Here is a 19,878-nt window from a genome sequence, read left to right on the forward strand (position 1 = left end):
CAGAGAACTTAGACAACAATGAGGACACTAAGAGAGACATACATAGATCTACATGGGAAGTAGAAAAACACAAGATCTCCTGAGTAAATTGGGAGCATGGGGACCTTGGGGGAGGGTTGAAGGAGAGAGGGGAGAGGCAGAGAGAGGAGCAGAGAAAAATGTAGAGCTCAATAAAAATTTTAAAAAAATACTATTCCATATTATTTTGTATTCTTCATTTAAATACAGTGAGCCTAGAGCAGTTATTATTTAAAAATCACAACTCTTCCTGGATCCTAAAGTCTCCATGTTACTGCTCAAATGTGAGGCTCATGGAAACAGCCTCAGAGAACACTAGCAGCCCTCAATGGCTGGACCTTCATGGACTGGGTAAGTCCACACTCCTATTACCTCATCTCTAACCCCCAAATGCTCAAACCTGTGAGCTTCTATGCAGTTACAGGTCAATCTCAGTTCCTCAATCAAGCCAACCGTGATCACAAAGATCCCCAACTATCGCCTCTGCTTAACTCTGGTCAAATCCTTGCCTTCTAGAACCCACTTCAAATACGATTTTACACAAAATATTATCCTACCTTCTCTTCCCAGGAGAATTACCCACTTTATTCCTAATATTCCCCAAAGTCCTATTATCCCTGTATACATAGGCAGACGAGTGTTCGTACCATCTCGTACCATGTATCTCACTGATGGAAATCTTTCAGGTCCTATAACTAAAAAATGGATGAACATGCTATAGCTAACAAAGTTTACCTCTTACGTTTATGTGTAGCTAGGTTTTACAGTTACTAAGAAACAGCTGTTTAGGAAAACTATGCATGCATGCATGTGTAGGTGTGTGTAATCCTGCAACTAAAATCAAAAGTCAATACTATACAACTGTCAGTTAGACTGCCAAGGTAACCCGTATTTAACTTCCTACAGCATATGACTAACACAATGAACTACTTTAGAAGTTTATAAGGGGCTGTTTTTGCAATAGCTAGAAGAGCTACGAAATATTAGCAGAACCAGCAGTATTAATCATTTGCTTTTAAGGTAAGACTTACAATGAACTCTTTCTTTTTAATGAGACAAGATTTCTAGCTCAGCCTTATCTAAAACTCCCAGTGCAGCTTAGGAGAACCCTGAACTTGTCTGATCCTTCTGCCTCAATGTCCAGAGTTCTTTCAGAATCTGTCCCATGCCCAGCTGTAGTGCTGGGGAATGGACTCAGCTTCAGGCATGCTGGGCAATCACTCTATCAACTAAGCTCTATCCCCAATGGACTTTTTAAGTACAATTGAACTCATAAAATTCCCTCAACCACCATCCACTTAAGACAATGTCTATGAAGACTTTAAATTAAATGTTTTTTACAGGCACCAATGTAAGAATTTAGAGCTTTGCTCAACCATAATTAGGAATCACTCTTCTATTCTATTCTAGTAAAGCACTACTTTATTTGCAATAATAAATTAGTAATTAAGAAATGATATTTGTATATACCTGCCATCAGAAGAACCACAAATGTTTTGTCAGTCTTTTGGAGGAAAGAGAGCCATAGAGAGAAGGGACTAATAAGAATTAAGAGGACTTATGCTAACTCCTGACAAGTGATGGTGGGGATTTGTCACCTTGACAGCAATGAAGTATGGACTCAAATCTTGTTCTCACTAATGTCTCAGTGTGAGCTTGTTGGTCTAATCAACCTGAGCATTTGTTTCTATACTCTTAATCCTATATTGCAATCATTAAAAGGCCACCAGAAGCAAAATTTGGAAGATACTCAAGTTCCGTATTTGGTCTAGAATACATACTGGAGGAAATACCAGTATTAAGATACGGTATAGTCTGCTACATACATAGCTACCAAGATTAAATGTAGATCTTAAGTGCAACTCTTGGTAAATATTTACACAAAAGAAAGAAATGAGAACTGTAAAAATTTCAATCAAACCAGAGTTTTTTTAATGAAAATTCAGAAGATGTTGCAACTTGACCAGTTTCTCGGCTGGTTGCTTCTTTGTTGTAGAATACAGAATCCACTTCAGTCTGGCTATCTATTTCCTGTTACTGACACTGATTAAACCATGTTTCAGGTGTTTGTCTTCGTACAGGTACAATAAAAGTGAAAAAGGAACTCATACACAATACATAAAGAACCAGTTTTACTTGCTAAGTAATAAGCATGACAGCTTTTATAAGTGTAACTTTTAATCTGAAAAAAAATAATGAAATGAGGCAAATTCAAATCCCCTAATTTCATCAAAGTTCAGCAAATGAACATTCAATGAAGATTGGCTCATAATCAGATGTATGTAATGAGAACAAAACCCAAAAATTGAAGGTGCTTCATTACATTTCTAAGAATAGACTCTACAAGTTACCTCTGTACTTCAATGGTTCCCATGGTTTCATATGCAAAATCACATTTGTTGTCAATCTCAATAGCTTTGCTGATAAGCTCCAAACCTTTATCCAAATCTTGTTTCCATTGAAGTTGAAGTAAACTGGAAATGCAAAAAAGGGCAGAAATATAAATATATGATTTGGTCTCTGCCCTCAATAAACTTGTAATTTAATTCTCAAGCAAAAGCAAAGACTAAAGCAGAAGACAATCAATAACACCCCCAGAAGCTTTGGGCCCCGACTTCTGATGTGGAAGTGCACAGCCACCGATTATCATAAAGTAAGGATCCAGTCTTTTTTGTCTCCTTATTTCTAAGAAACAGAGACAGCTGACTGTCTGTAAATACCAAGAGTGGTTTACCTGCTTCCAAGCCCCTAACCTCTCTCCCTTCCACCCTTGTCCTGGAACCAGTCCTGTTTTTAGCTTCTGGCAACAGGTCCAGAGGAACTGTGTGTTTGGGTCTCATTTCTTGTCTCTTTTCTACTCTGGCACTGGCAGATTTCTAATATATAGTCAACCTGTGGTCTCAGCTGTGTTTGGTTCCACTTCATGAGAATAAAAAGTATGTTAGACACGCTGCCAAAAAACTGTCCTGCAAATTGAGGTTTTTCCCTTTACAGTAAAAGTATAAACTATTTTATCAATACAAAAAAACCTTATTACATTATTTTCAATTTATTGAACATATTACAAATTCTTTAAATAATCTGATACAATCATTTCAATAAATAATACTTATTTTATAGCCTTTACATTTTTCCATTTATGTTTATGTGTGTTTCTGTGATTGTCTGACAGTAGAGGCCAGAAGAGAGTGTCAGAAGCACTGGAGCTGGAGCTGCCTGATGACATAGATGTTGGGAACTCAATTTGGGTCCCCTGGAAAATAAGATTGGCTTCAAACTCAAGATCCTTCTGCCTCAGCTACAACAACATATACACACAATTACAAATTAGTTTTGCAGATGGTCATAATTGTATACACTTTAATCCCAGCATTTACAAGGCAGAAGGAGGTGATCTTTATGCATTCAAAGTCAGCCAGGACTATATAGTGAGACTGTCTCCAAACAAACACATATAAAACTTGCATTTCTGTCTGTCTGTCTGTCTTTCTTTCTTTTTGTTTTTTGAGACAGGGTTTCTCTGAGTAACAGTCCTGGCTGTCCTGGAACTCACTCTGTAGACTAGACTGGCCTTGAACTCACAAGGAACCACCTGCCTCTGCCTCCCAAGTGCTGGGATTAAAGATATGCTCCACCACTGCCTGGCTCCAAACTTGCATTCCTAAGAGTCTGCCACAATGTACTATAATTAAAATGATTAGTTTCCTATAATTAGTCATAGTAGAAATATTATGAACTTACAAACTATTGGTAAATTTGAAAAGTAAAATAAGAAATGTTTATCTAAAAGGCACCATTAGGTTGTATGTATAACAGAACAATTTACAATCAATGTTTACAAATATTATTTAATAAATAAATCCTTTTTAATTGGGGAAGCTGACATAGACACCTGACCACCTCTCAGACAAGGTACAAAGTGAGGATTGACACCCAAATTGTCCTCTCATGTCCACCATTGCAAGTGTGTATACACATTCACACATGCACACATATCACATACTCATATGCACGAAGATTGAAAAATCTACATACTGTAAGAAATTTATCATTTAATTCATTGATATGTCTACTCTGAATCATTTCTGTAAGGTTAAAAGAAATATTTTATTACTGTGAAAGAAATTTAGTGTCTTATTGGAACAACAGAACCAGAAAAATACATACCCTTTATGAACATAAGTTGTAGCATTATCTGGTTCCAAATCAATACATTTATCATACATTTCATCAGCTTTACCAAACTGTTGTTGATCTGTTAATGCCTATGTGAAGAGAAACTTCAGTTATATATATTAATGTAATTGCTAATCTGGAAATTAAAAGTATACTGCTTATTAAGTATTAAAAGTTTATTATTTAACCATCAAATTACTGCTTGAAATTAATTTAAGTCAGTTTAAATTTTACATCTTAATTACTCAAGTTTTTAGATTGTACCTACTATAAATGAGATCCCAACTGTCCTCTCTTCTCATGAATAGTTAAATGAAACCAAGGAGTCTGGGAAACTGAATAATACAGAGGGGCTACTTGTAATGAAACCTATGTCACCACACTTTCACAAGTCTACACTTGTACTCAGAATTTATCATACTAAGGGAATTTATCACATTAAGGGAATTAGTCTAAGGGCTAGACTCATTTCATAAGTGTACATTAACTATTACCAGATTTTCATGACTACCAGAGCGTATGAAGGCTTTAACTTGGAGATGTGCTAGCACCTAAGCCCTTGCTTTCAGAGTTAACACAATAACTGATACTGTATACCTTTCATAGAAGCTACAGAAAACAAGCCTTAGATTTATGTATGGATAAAGTCACACTAAAATGCTCAGTGAATTAATGCTAGTGCCGCTGTGAAGAGACTGTACAAATCAAACCCACTTAAAAGGGAAAAGACAAGGGTTTGATTTAGCTGCAGATCTTCCTGGTGCTAGCTGCACTAAAGGGTAGTCAGTGGTCTTTGCTTTCCTAGTTCCTAACAGAAATCTATCCAAAAAGAGTCCTGAATTCTACAACAAAGGATGGCTACTCTCCACTGTTTGTCTTAGTTTACCTCTGTATATAATTTTACACAGTGCATGTTCTTGCTCTCTCTCTCTCTTTTTTTTTTTTGGTTTTTCAAGACAGTTTCTCTGTGTAGCCCTGTTCGTCTTAGAATTTGTTCTGCAGATCAGGCTGCCCTTGAACTCAGAGACTTACCTACCCCACTCTCCCCTCAACCCCCCAGTGCTGGGATTAAAGGTATGTGCCATTACTGCCAGGTTAGTGCATGCTTTTATAGTGAATTTGCAAGTGTAGTAAGCAACACTGCTTCATTTTTTATAAAGAACTGGAAGGAACTAGGAATAAAAAACCAACAACTTCTAGCTTGTTCCACATTCCAGATTATCAGTTGTTGCCCAGGGGCATGTAGGACACATTAGAAGAACAGCCCCACACAAATCAACCCCCCTCCTTCAATAAACCCTCCAAGTTTTTATGAAATGCCACTAAAAGCATGAAGAATAACAAGACGTGAAATCTTAAAAGATAGCAACTTTTTAATGTTTTCTATTTCTATGATATTTATGGGAAAGCTCTTGGGGTTTCCTTTTGTAATTGAGAAAAGAAGTTGGAATCTGAGAATGGTGACAAAGGCTCACAATCTAAGCACTTAGGCCAAGTCAGGAAGATTGGGTTGTAAAATAAGATCTTGTCTCACAAAAGGAAAACATAAATACAGAAAAGGCAAATTTTAGCTGAAAGACAAAGGGAAGAATTATTTACTAATATAGATGACTCAAAAATCAATGCTTTTAAGAATCTCAAATTAGAATAAAGCTAATTTGGGTTTAAATCATGCTTTCTATAGCTTCAACTCTAAAGCAATTTAAAGTTTCAAGAATTTTTAGCCAAGTTTCATGGTGTATACCTTTCACTTGAAAGGCAGAGAGGAGGGATCTCTATTTCAAAGTCAGTCTGGTCTATATAGTGAGTTTCAGATCAGTCAAAGCTACATAGAAAGGGGGGGATTTTAGACAGTGGCTGGAAAGATGGCTCAGTGGGTGAAAGTCCTGGCTGCTCTCCCAGAGAACATAGGTTTGATTCCCAGCACCCACATGATAGCTAACAACTACCTGTTACTCTAATATCAAGGAATTCTGGCTTGGAGTGGGGAGGGTTAGAAAGTTCTCACTTGGTAGCACATATATGACATTAGAACGTTCCAAAAAAGATTAATATGTTCTCCTGTGCAAGGATGACAGGCAGTGTCATTAAGTAAACAATTCTGAAAACTATTTTATTAATAGACTCAGAAAGACAAATATTGCATGGCCTATCTCATGTGTACATCCAAGTGTTGAATTTTTATGTGTTTATGAATGGGTATAAGTGTAGGTAAAAGTCATGAAACTAGAAAGAGGACCACTACTGTGTAAAAAGAGGTTCTAAGGGAGACAAGAAGGTAACAGAATACATGTAACATAAAAGCAAAAAAAAGTAACCAAGAAGGTGGAAGGAAAGAGCAAGAGAAAGATTAAGAAAAAGAAATTTAAAAAATTTAAAAAAAGAGAAAGAGAGAAATTATGTATGATGAAACTGGAAATAACTCATTACTTTGTATGCTAATTAATAAGAATCTTAAACAAAAAAGAGAAAATAAGCTGTTACAGCTTAGATAGCCATTTAAAGGGCTTTGGTCAAGCAAAAAGATCTCATACCAAGGATATTTTCCCTATCATGTAAGTAAAGGGTAAATTTTCTAAAGAAAATTACTTTTCCAATCCAGTCCTACTAAAAGCATGAGAGATGCTTGCCCAGAACTTCTCTGCCTTCTAAGCTTAGGATTCAGGACCATGCCATGGGCCTTGACACTCAAAAGCACGAACAGCACTGCTGCACCCACAGAAACTGTGCGATCAGGCTAGTACAGTTCCATACTGGGACCCAGTTTACAAATGCAGTCCTTAAAAAAACTGTTTATACTTACCTGGGCATAAAGTGCATAGCCTTCAGCACACCTTGGAAATTTCTTTATGACCTCTTCAAAACCTTTCATAGCTGCTTGGACTTGTGAAGAATTGTTTGCTGTATATGCCTGGCGATACTGTTTAAAAATCAGAACACTCAAGTCAAAGAGCTAAAAACACTTCTGGAATATTAACATAAAGAAGATACGGAACATTACAAAAGTGTTTCCAGAAAAGCAGGTGACCTGTTAATACAATTTGCTGTATCTAAGGAACAACTCAGCAGCAGAGAATCAAACACCATGTTGGGACTGCAGGTCACTCACTGGGTATCCTAAAGCAAGCAGAGGGACTCTTGTGGTCTTGGAATAGTTTGAATGAGGATGGCCCTCACAGTCATAAATAAATCTGAATGCTCAGTCCTCAGTTCTTTGGTGGGAATAATTAGGTGTAGCCTTATAGGAGGTGTGTCACTAAAGGTGGACTTTGAGGCTTCAAGGTCCAGTTTCTCTTCATCTCTCTCCTCTCTCCCTCCCTCCATCCCTCCTTCCCTCCCATGGATCAGATGTAAGTTCAACTACTGTTTCAGCACCATGGCTGCCTGCCTTCTGCCATGCCCCCTGACAGGATGACGATGAGCTAGTTCTTTCAGACCATGGCACCCAATTAAATGCTTTCTCTTCTAAGATGTTAAGTAAGCATATACATGGCGTAATTCTGATTTACTTTTCTGAAGTGCCAAAATTCAAAACAAGGACCTTATACAGGTTAAGCCTTCACATACTCTATCACCAAGCTATATCTTACCTACAGACTTTTCAATGTAGTTAATTTTATTTTCATCTTAAGCCTATTAACATTTGTTTATTTGTTAAAGTTTTTCAAGACAGGGTTTCTCTGTAATTTGGGGGCCTTCCAGGAACTCGCTCTGTAGACCAGGCTGGCCTCAAATTCACAGAGATTCTACCTGCCTTCCTGGAACTCGCTCTGTAGACCAGGCTGGCCTCAAATTCACAGAGATTCTACCTGCCTCTGCCTCCTGAGTGCTGGGATTAAAGGTGTACGCCACCACCACCCGGCTCAACATAAATATTTATAACACAACTTTTTTTAAAGGGAAAATTATTTTAGGGCTAGCCATAGGGAAAGCATAAGCAGTTAAGTCATGTTGTGACTATAAATTATTTCTTAAAATTGTTTTTGAATCCTTTACACTAGTTTGTAGTAGAGAATCAATTCTGTTATAAACTCTGAGTCTGGGTGGTAGGGCTGCAATCCCAGCATGAGAAGGTGAGGCAGGAGGGTTGGGTGGCCATGGTCAACTATATATGCATTAACACGTATCAAACATCTTTTCTCCTTGAAATCACCATTTGAGAATGACAATGAGATGCTGCTCTTTTTTACTAAATACTAAAAAATACAAATGGTGCTTATTAAATTACAGGTGAAAACAGCACCTACCAGGGCAAAACACTTCTGAGCTTGTGCCAGAGCAAACTTGGGTCTTAATTTAATGCATGCATCAAAATCCGCCACTGCTTCTTCAACTAGATCCAGCAGAATTTTCAGCTAGGGAAGAACTCATAATTAAATGCAATCAGAATAGTAGGCTCAACATTTAAACTTGCACCATATTTCTATTCTGTTATAGTTAATGCTCAGCATTTATTAATTTATTCAACATAAAATTACTTTGCAGGAAAAAAAGTCATGATTCTACAACCTCAAAACTGATGTTTGATTTAAAAATAAAACATGATAATCCATTTTCCCTGTAATGTAATTTAAATAAAAAATAAGAAATGTAAAAACCTTAAGTGCCTCTCTACTTAATTTCAAATCAGGTTAGACTTTATATAATTATCATTCAATTAATTTCACTACACTAAAAATAAAGACGGAAATGGCAAGAATCTTTAAAATGTTATTTCAACACCATGTAACACCGTTCAGAAACATTGAACAAAATTCTCCCCTAGAAAGGACTTCAAGTCAGGTACATCTGTATTCCCAGTACAGGAGGACCGTGTGCTCAGATGAGCTTGCACAACAGGAGAGACTTAGGTCTAAAATAAATAAACAAATATTCATATTTTTAGTTGTTATAGAAACTGTTCTTCCCTTCCACTACACTGTACAGTAAGAAACCACAGTAAGCAAATTAGACTGGGTGTATTCTGGATATTTGGCCCCTGGAATGGTGTTGGGTAGTTTACAACTGCCTACCACTGCAACTCTAGTAGATCTGACACCTCTGGCCTCCCTGGAGGCCTACACTCCTGTGCACAAACTCCTACAGATATACACATGTAATTATAAAGAATTATTACAATGCTTACTAAGTGGGATTAGTGTTTATTCACTGAAACCTATAAACTAGGTACACTTAATAAACTAGCTCATCTGGCAAGCCCACATTTTTCCCTTTCTTCCACAAACCAAAATTATAATAAATATTCAAGATGTTAAGTAAATACAGGCCAATTCAATATACAAAACATTTAAACATAAAGAAATCCTGAAAAGTAGTTATCAAGTCATCGACCAGAATTCCAGGTAAGGCCAGATCTACCTGTCCTCGGTGGTGATAAACGTCTGAATTCTGAGGATCGATCTCGGCAGCCATGTTGAAATCCTGTGTAGATAGCATGGGTTGCTGCTGCTGCATGCACATGGTGCCTCTTTTGATAAGGGCGTTTGCGCGAAGCTACACACCCAAAATAAGAAAAAGTTCCTGTTAATTTTACAGTTCAATTTAGATTAAAAAAATTCTGTAATGCCTACCATAAAGTTCACCACTGAAAGACTATATGCAAATCTGTTAGTACATTAACTAAAAAGAAGATTGATCACTACAAATTTCAGAGCACTTTTATTATACCCAGAGAACACACACAAGCATAACGTTTCCAATCCAAATGCCCAGAAACCTCTTATCTCTAGTCTATTTCCTCACATTTGTACATCTGAAGTGTTTCATTGGGTTTTCATTTAGAATTTTCATTGGAGTGGCATGTATTAGCATTCTTCTTATGGCACGGTAATATTTAAGCAGAGATGCTACTAAATATATGGGTTATTTTTATCTTTTGACTATCATGATTAACATTCAGGTACACACATATCTTAAATTCCCTGGAAGCAGCAGTCATAGATTTCACAGCAACTATATGTTAACTTTTTGAAGGATTGCCAAACTAATTTCCAAAGCATCTTTACGACTCTTTAATCCACTACAGTAATGCATGGTTCCAATTTCCCTATATCCTTACCAGTATTTGGTATAATTCATGTTTTGTATTTATAGTCTTACTGCCTGTGCTTTCTATTTTTTAAAAAATAATTACTGTCATCAGACTAGGAATGAATGAAGAGGTACTTAAACAAGTTTGGGCTGGTGCTGCCCTAGCAGGTAGTGGTGGAGTACTTTTTCATGCTGTCATTGGTCATTTGTAGAATATTCTTTGGCGAATTGTTCAAATCTTTCATACATTTTCAGATTAGGTTCCATTTTTACTGTTGGGTTCTAAGCTTTTATTTTCAATTACAAAGGCTTTATCACATGAATGCTTCCTGAGTATTTTCTTCCATTCTTTGGAAGGTATTTTCAGTTTTCTGCTATTGTTCTTTCAAGTTCAGGCTTACTTTAAACTATCCTACAACCTCAATCACCCAAGTACAGGCCACCATGCCCAGCTCAAAAGCTGTTCTTTTCCTGTGTGTGCACACACATGCATGCACGAGCATCTGCCACAGAATGTGTGTGAAGTCGGAGGACAACTGGCTTGAGTCCATCCTTTCTTCTACCACACGGGATCGAGGAATAGGGCTGTCATCTCTGGGAGCAAGGTCATTACCTACTGAGCCATTTTGGTAGCACCTTTTTCTTTTTTGGAGTTGTATTTTAGGTTTCATATCTCAGAATCCCCTTCCTAATACAAGGTAACCTTGTATTATTGTATTATCCTATAAGGTTTTCTTGTGAGTTTTATTCTTAGTTCTTACATTCATGTTTCTGGTTCTTTTTGAGTTAATTTTTATACATGATGTATAATAGATATTATTGTTCCTAGCTGTTAAAGCTAAAAGTCATGATGATAAATGTAGGCTATTTCTTCAAGTAGTAATGCATATGCGTCACAGCAGAAGACCAGTTTTAGTAATCAGGAAATCAATATGAAAGAAATTAAAGAAAATTTTGTAGAGTATCTTCAATATGAAAATTAAACTTCAAAAGGATTAACAGTCAGGTGGTGGTGGCACACGCCTTTAATCCCAGCACTTGGGAGGCAGAGGCAGGAGGATCTCTGAGAGTTCAAGGTCGGCCTGGTCTACAAGAGCTAGTTCCAAGGACAGCTAGGGCTATACACAGAAATCTCTGGAAAAAACAAAACAAAAAAACCCAAAGAGGATCTTAACAATCCTTAGAATCACTGTCACCATTATCCAAAGACAATCTTTTACAGTAGACCATAGTCACAAAAGGAAACTAACAGTAATAAATGCTGTAGAGAAAGATGTCTGTTTTCTTACCTGAACATAAATAGTACAGCTTCATATTTACTACACAAATGTTAATAGATGTAGATTCCTCAAAACAACAAATAGCCTTTCTGAGAACTGCTAGTGAAATGCTAAGGCATCAAGCACTGCAGCTGTAGAGAAACCATGCTTACTTTCTAGCTTCCCATGCGCACACACATTTCCAACTGTACCTTCACATTAGCGTCCTTCAAACTGATGACTTTATCTAAGTCAGGTTTGGCTGCATTGGCACTGCCAATGAGTAGGTAGAAGGTAGCTCGTAGTAGTAAAGCTTCTGCCATGTATTTGCCTTGAACTTCTATTTCCTTTGAGCATTCACTTATGATTTTGTCATAGTTTTCTTCTTCCATATACTGCTTAGCTTTTAAATAGCCAGAACTAAAGATGAAAGCAAACACAGGAAATTAATTACTAAGGGAAAACCAAATGCTAAAACCTGCTACATATGATACTCCAAGTTGTCTTTTCTTCATATATTAATCAGTCGCTATGGGACTGGAGCTATGGCTAGAGATTAAACTGACTAGGGTTTCTTAATCAGCAGAATTGTCTTGATACCTTCAAGAAACAATTTTCAAGCAGAGACAGCAGCCATTGGCAGAATGCTTTGGCTAGCACCCTGATTCTAACATTAGGTAATGTGAGGAGTGCTAATGAGAAAGATACTCTTCTATAATATGGATAAGGACCTTGTCTTCCTTCCTGTCTGGGCCATATCAGTAGTGTACTCAACAGCTATTTAAGAGCTAAGAGAAGAACAAGGAAGGAAATAAACAATAATCAAGGCAAGAGAGTGATCAGACTTGTGTTTTGTGGAGGGTGGAGTAAGGAAAACTAGAAGTAAAAACACTAAAGAGCCTCAAAAATAGATATATTGTTCCATCTTAAAAAGTAGACCTAGAGGGGGCTGGAGAGATGGCTCAGTGGTTAAGAGCATTGCCTGCTCTTCCAAAGGTCTTGAGTTCAATTCCAAGCAACCATATGGTGGCTCACAACCATCTGTAATGAGATCTGGTGCCCTCTCTGGCCTGCAGGCACACATGTAGGCAGATATTGAATGCATAATAAATGAATAAATATTTAAAAAAAAAAAGTAGACCTAGAATTAACTCAGGTCACCAAGGCAAGCACCTTTACCCAACAAGCTATCTAGAATGACCTCTCTTTTAAAAACAGAGAATACAACATTCCTCTCCTCCTTCCCTCTCTTTTCCTAGACAGGGTTTCTCTATGTAGCCCTGGATGTCCTGGAACAGGTGGTCTCTTGCTCTATAGAAAAGGCTGGCCTCGAACTCAAAGATCCACCTATCTCTGCCTCCTGAGTGCTGGGGTTAATGGTGTGCACGGCCACCACCTGGGTACAACATTTTTCTTCTAAGATGATGGTTGCTACTAGAGATGTTTAATGAAGGTTTCTGACTGAAAAAAAAAAAAACACTATAAGACTTCTAAGATATTTGATTTATGATAGTTGAACATTAACATGTGAAAAGGGTAGACTTTGGAAGTACACACTTCACATTTTTATCTTGTCTTGAACTAGAGACATGTGGCACGATTCCGTGCAATGATGCTGAACAGGGGCAGCGAGTCACAGGTCGCAAACACCCATAGAGTCACAAGGGCAAATAAATGGCAGTTTACTCTGTTGTTCAGTGGAGTACATAAAGTATCACATACTTGACTTACCACATTTTCAATTTACAGTGTATTGACAGGGCTTTAACACCTCATAAGTTAAAGGGCATCTGTTTTAAAGAGCACTGTACATTAAAGTACAGCTTCTCCTTTCAGTAATTATATTCTAGACCAGTGTTTCTAAACCTGTGGGTTGGACACTACAATTCCTAACAGTTGTAAAATTAGTTATGAGGTAGCAACAAAATAACTCCATGGTCACTACACATGAAGAACTGTATTAAAGGGTTGCAGCATTAGAAAGGGTGAGAACCATTGATCTAGACAGAGAAATGATGTGGGATTTCCTTCTGTATGCTGTGATTACCATTAATGAATAAAATGCTTTGGACCTATAACAGTGCAGAAGTTAGGTAGGCAGGGAAAACTAAACAGAAGACTGGGAGAAAGGAGGTGGAGTCAGAGAGAAGCCATGTAGCACCACAGGAGACAGACTCTGGAACTTTAGCTGGTAAGCCACAGCCTCGTAGCAATACACAGATTAATAGAAATGGGTTAAATTAATATGTAAGAGTTAGCCAATAAGAAGCTAGAGCCAATATGCCAAGGAATAATTTAATTAATATACTTTCTGTGAGATTATTTCGGTTCTGGGAGGCCGGGACAAACAAGCAGCTCCTTATACTGGTATATGATTTACAAGAAAAAATATATCAAATTTTCCTAACTTCACACTAACTTTTTATTCTCTATTTGTTGCTCAGGTTACCAGGGTAAGAAAACAGCAGCCGTTGCTAGCTTCATCAAAGGGTCTGAGTGAGGCCCAACTACAAACCACAAATTGCAGCACCAGCTCTGGTTGTGCTATTGTGAGTCTCTGCTCATAACCTGTCATCGCTCACCATGGCTCACAGAATGTGATTAACTTTGCTCTAGTTTTTATAGGGTGACAGAAGAAGAAATTATCTATATCACTGTTACTAAGTTATATGACATCTAAACATATGTCACAACTATGACTTTCTCAAAGATTACATACCAATTAACATTTACATATCTTGGTGTAATTATGCAGATATCCTTAAAACTCAGTTATATTTTACTCCAAAGAACAGTATTCTTCTCCCTTCCACACACATTAATAAATACCCAATTAGTAATACTATCATCTTCTCTCAGAGAAGAGTAAGTCTAACTGAAAAACACAAGCTTTGGCAAACATGAACAAGAGACAGGCTAGATTGCACATATATGACATCACAGGTCTCCAGTCACACAGGCACTTGTCCTTTAGCTTCAGCTTTCTATAGTACCAAAGACAAGAAGAAGTCATTAGGAATGTCACTTTGCTGGACAAGTAAAAAAATTTAAAATTTATAGCATCCCTAAGAATTCATCAGTATATAAATTAAAAACTATCCTGCACTTAAACATTTGAGCTACATATAAATTTTTTTTAAAGATTTATTTATTTATTATGTATATGGTGTTTTGCCTGCATGTACACCTATATACCAGAAGAGGGCACCGGATCTCAATACAGATGGTTTTGAGTTACCATATGGTTGCTGGGAACTGAACTCAGGACTTTGGGAAGAACTGCCAATGCTCTTAACCTCTGAGCCATCTCTCCAAGCCCTGAGCTACATATAATTTAAGGCAGTACCTTTATTCAAATCACCTACCAACTACGCACTTCAACTTAAGGGGTGTTTTCTTGATAACCCCACTAGGACTTTTACCATAGACAGTAAAATCTGATAAGAGAAATAACAGATAACTGCTAGAAAAAGAGGTGTATTTATACTTACATATAACTTAAAGTTGTATTTAACTGTATCTGTATGTAGATTTGCCTTTAAAGGTGACTATGAACCTACTGGTGCTCCAAGTCCAAAACCCATCCAGCAGACGCCATACTTACTTTTCTTTTACTTCTAAAGCTTCTCCTTCCTTGTCTTTATCTTCGTCAGACTTCTCTCCTTTAAGCATTGGTTGAGAAATTATATCATCCGTGAAAGAACTGAAGTAAGACTTAATAAACTGTGGTGATGGCATCAGAGGTTCACGGTTCTGAAATGCAATCATTTTTAAGCTTCTTTTTAAAATAGGAAAACATTAATCAAAGGAGTACACTGCAGAATGACTTTTATAAACAGTGGATATTTATTTTCAAATTATTAGACAATATTAAGCTTTAAGCTACAGATTAAGACTGGGACTCTAACATGTTTCACAGGTGATTGTAAAGAACTCCATTAAGGAGATAAAGTTCTGGGCTCTAGTACAGTTAGTTATATCGCTCTTGGATTAACAGTGCATGTTAATACATGAAAGCCCACATTAAAGAAATCTCATAAGTGTTGGTTGTTGTTCTGAGACAGGGTCTCACTCTATACAGACTAGCTCACCCTTCAACTTAGAATCCCCTTGCTTTGCCTCCCAAGCACTGGAATTACAGACATGTGCCACCTAAATCTAGCTATAGAGATTAGTTATAAAGATCAATTTAGAAGAAAATGGAGTCATGAGCAAATAAAAAAGAACTGCCCTGCATTCCTAAAATTAGCAGTGCGCTGTCCATCACTGTTAGCTAAGCTCTGTCACTCTTCCAGCACTGTACCTCCCCTCCCTCCAATACTTAGCCCGTATTAGGTCCTTTACACTTAACATCTGTTCCAATTAAGCTTCTCAAATCCTGTTACAAATCCTGTAAGCGTCTCATTTTGTAGCACAGGCTAGCTTCGGTCCATGTACTCTTTCTACCCTAACCGCCCATGTAAGAGCTACCAGCCTGGAATCCAGGACATCTACTTGCACACACTGCTCTAGAAGAAAGCTTTGTTTAATTGTTAAATTAAACCATGTCACTAATTAATGTCCAATAATACAATTTACATTAGAAACTAATGACAGAGAGCAGGAGTTGGCAAGTATCTTTCTATAAAAGATCAGGTAATAGACAGAGAGGTTCTGTAGACTACACAGACTTTGCATACTGTGACAACCACTGAAATGTGTTGTAGCAGCACAAAAGTAGCCCCAAACAATATGCAAGTGGCCAGCATATAGGAAGCAGACTGGATTTGTTTTTTGAGCTATTATGTGGAAACTCTAACACATAAAATGAATTACAGTGTCTAAGTACAGCTCTGGGCTTACTGAAAATGGATATGCAACCTAAGAGGATAGGAAAAAGAAATACAACCCAGTTACAGTCTCAGGTGTTATCATAACCACTGTCAGTCTCCAGGAGTATCCAACTATCCCCCAACTCTTATTAACTTACCTTATATTTCTCTTTGGCGTTCTCTTTTCCGAGGAGTTTGAGAACTTTATCAGCTAACAGCATACTCTGCTCGTTCTGGAAGCCCTCTAATATACACACAGCAGTGACATCTGGAAATGATGGAAAAGTACAATTATGGAATTATTGGGAAGATGACCAGCAGCATCAAACAGGTACAAATTAAACTACAAAAAGTCAAACTCAACTCAAAGCAAGACAGAACTGTTTAATTTTCAAGAAATTGTTAACACTTTATTCCTCTGGGGCCTACTGTGTTTCATTTCTGAAGTCTCAATGCTCTAACGTTCTGTGGATAACGAAGAAAACAAGGACTGCAGAATCCGCTCTTCTGACTAGAAACACAAGGCAAGTGGACCAAGTAGACACTCTCACATCTTCCTATGCTACCTAGGCTGCTAACAAACTTCTCCACACAATTAATCCTCCTGCCTCACCTCCTAAGTATTTTTTTAAAGCTACTTTGCCACAGAACTCAAAATCTGCCTGAAACACAACTTTCACTGGGTATGCCGCAGCTCACAGCAGAGCGGTCTCAAGTGGCGAAGGAAAGCTCCTCCCACCCTTTACTCAAAAAGTGTTCAGCAGCTGTCACTTCTCCTTAATCTGACTTTTCACAAGTCCACACTCTATCTCTTCCAAACAAGTCAACATGGATTCCATTTCCCTGATAACTTCAGTCAGCTCTAACTTCATTCTTCATTCCTCATTCCATTTCTTTAAACTCCAGTCAACCTCTTCCCTGCCATATCTGCGAGCAACCCAAGGTCTAGTTCAAAACTTGGTATTCTCATTTTAAAAATGAAATTTTCACCAACACATGATATCACAAAACTTTTAAATTTCAAACACGATCTAAAACTGCCTCATCTTTTCAAAGGACTTAAAAAAAAAAAACAAAAAGCATTTTAGGCTCAGCTCAGTGGCATAAAGTATGCTTAGCATCTGTGAGATCCTGTACTTTTATTCCCCGGTATTAACCCCAAAAAGTTATTTAAAAAGTAATTGTGGCTAAATTTTATTACTGATGTTTTTAAAGGACTTCTGAATATGTACTGAAAGCACTTTAGATTGTAGAATCATGCTCTGCTTTAGCGTCACATCACTTAGAAAATTAAACTTTAAAAGTTGGGACCTGTACTTTAATTGCAGTTTTGGAAGCTGACATGGCCAATTAGAGGCAAAAAAACATTTATAACATTTTCTGAGAATTACATACTCTCCAATTGTGTAGAAAATAATGTTTGAAAAATATGGAGGGCAAATAATGTTTTCCTTAATGATTCATTTCCAAATTATTTCACGTCTATACAAGAAAAGTTGCTGTAAATATGTCAACACTAACCTGCTCAAACTATTTTTCTGATTTCCTTAGTCAATGAGTCTTAATACTAATAATTCCTTAGTTGAGGTTGGGTGTGGTGGGGTACACCTTTAATGTCAGCATTTGGGAGGCAGAAGCAGGTAGATCTCTGTGAGTTCAATGCCAGTCAGTCTACACGGTGAGTTCCCAGACAATCAGAGTTATATATAGACTGCCTCAAAAAATAAAATAAAATAAATAACTGAAAAACTAAAAAACAAACAAAAACAAAACTACACTCACAGGCAATTTCATATAAATTTACTAATGACTACAAAGCCTGCAGTAATTTTCCTATAAAAACACAGAAAAACGCTCACCTTCTAAACATTCCTTCTTATTGTCTAGCTTCTCATGGGCTTTTGCACGTCTAAAGAGAGCTTTCACATATTTGGGATTAAGTTCAACAGCCTTTGTACAATCTTGTGCCACCTCTTTCCATTTTTGCTGGAATTGAAAGCATGAAAGGAAAAAACAGTTACACAGAAAACAGAACTGTTAATAGAACTGAGTTTTCAAAACCTAACAGGCCTAACAGGTTAGACCTAACAGGTTAAGAATTTCTCAATAAAAGTATTCTCAATTCAAAGAGTAACTACAATGTACTACAAACGCTACATACACGTGCATGCCTGTGCACGTGCGTGCACATACAGACACAAAATATAGACACTACATTAGACTTCGACAAATAGGCAATGAAGATATTTAGGCTTTCTACCTTAGACCCACCTGTGGTTTTTGTGCTTCTAAACCTTTCACTCCTGTTAAAATTGAAAACAGCAGTACCCTTTAGCACTGGTGATCTGGATCCACACCTTCCCCATGCTAAGATCTCTGCTAAGATTCACCTCTCTTCTGAACCATCCCATTCATTACCTGGACACATGTCCAGATTTTGTTATATTTTACAGCTACCCCACTCATCAGCAACTTGTCATCAGTCTACCTTGCCACTTGTCTTGCTATCTATTGGCTGCTGCCTCTCAATGTATTTGGCTGAATACAATCTACTTGACTGCTACAAGCCGCTATCTTTAAGGACTCACGTCTCTCTTCTCCTTGGGTGACTGTCTGGCTTTATTTATCATCTAAAATTAGGTGATTCACAAAGTTATCTCTAGCTACCCTCATAAATTACAGATGTGTGATAAACTATCTTGCTCCTTCTCCATTCTGATGATATTAAATTCTTGTTTGTTTTCACTTTTCATGGCCAATGCAACAGCAAATTTTGCTGGTCTCAGCTTTCCTCTGCATGCTGTGTAGGCTATTCCAACAATATGCTGTCATCCTTTCTGATTCCAATATGTTCTTAACAAAACAGTGGGAGAAATCTTTGATGATATTCCTCCACTGTAAAATCCCTTAAATATTCCCACTGCACTCAGAATCAACTACAAATTCATTTTGCTTCATTTATTCATCATTGTCTTCAGCCAAGGTATGTAACCCACATTGGCCATCAAACCCATGGTCTTCCTATGTGCTGAGAATATAGGACTACATTGCTACACTTTGCTCAACTGTAAACTCATTGCCTACAGGCTTTTCCTGACTTTGTTCTTGCTTACTTCCACTTTCATTACTGTACTCAGTAGACTTTTATACTTTTTAAACATCAAATGCTTGCTTGTCTTCGGTTCCTCTACTAACACCCTCTTCTCCACTGTTTTAATGCATCAACCCTCTATAAAAGCATACAATCATACTACATAGTTTTTAATAAGAACAAAAGATTTGGTTATGCGAATATAAAAACTATACAAGACATAACAGTAACAAAAAAATGCAACAAACAGTATGCGTAAAAGGGACTCATCTTTTTCTTCCTTTTGCACATTACAAAGAGATAAAAAGTTGAACCAATAATCTCAAACTGCTGAGGGATCACTATGAAACTTGAACCTTCTAAACTATCTGATTTTATCACAAATTAAAATGTATAGAATTTATAGAATTTTGCTGTACAATTTTGGCTAGTAAAACTGAAAAGAAAAATTCTTTTCATTTCAAATCAGTTCCAAAAAATGCATTGGTGAGGG

General features: G+C 37.2%; 1 protein-coding gene across 1 annotated transcript in view; it reads right to left on the bottom strand.

Annotated features, from left to right (window-relative positions):
* The window catches only part of Tomm70 (translocase of outer mitochondrial membrane 70), a 33,751-nt gene that overhangs the window by 1,385 nt on the left and 12,488 nt on the right, over nucleotides 1-19,878 (bottom strand). Inside the window, exons 3-11 of the mRNA XM_048422654.3 lie at nucleotides 18,154-18,280; nucleotides 16,453-16,562; nucleotides 15,088-15,236; nucleotides 11,696-11,903; nucleotides 9,553-9,687; nucleotides 8,442-8,549; nucleotides 6,998-7,114; nucleotides 4,186-4,283; nucleotides 2,370-2,492 (exon numbers count right to left, since the gene is read on the bottom strand). Coding sequence (XP_048278611.3) covers nucleotides 2,370-2,492; nucleotides 4,186-4,283; nucleotides 6,998-7,114; nucleotides 8,442-8,549; nucleotides 9,553-9,687; nucleotides 11,696-11,903; nucleotides 15,088-15,236; nucleotides 16,453-16,562; nucleotides 18,154-18,280 — 1,175 coding nt within the window. The remainder of the gene's footprint in view (nucleotides 1-2,369; nucleotides 2,493-4,185; nucleotides 4,284-6,997; nucleotides 7,115-8,441; nucleotides 8,550-9,552; nucleotides 9,688-11,695; nucleotides 11,904-15,087; nucleotides 15,237-16,452; nucleotides 16,563-18,153; nucleotides 18,281-19,878) is intronic.

The sequence above is a fragment of the Myodes glareolus genome, chromosome 2, assembly GCF_982192425.1.
Source record: "Myodes glareolus chromosome 2, mMyoGla1.1, whole genome shotgun sequence".
In the NCBI taxonomy this organism is placed as follows: domain Eukaryota; kingdom Metazoa; phylum Chordata; class Mammalia; order Rodentia; family Cricetidae; genus Myodes; species Myodes glareolus.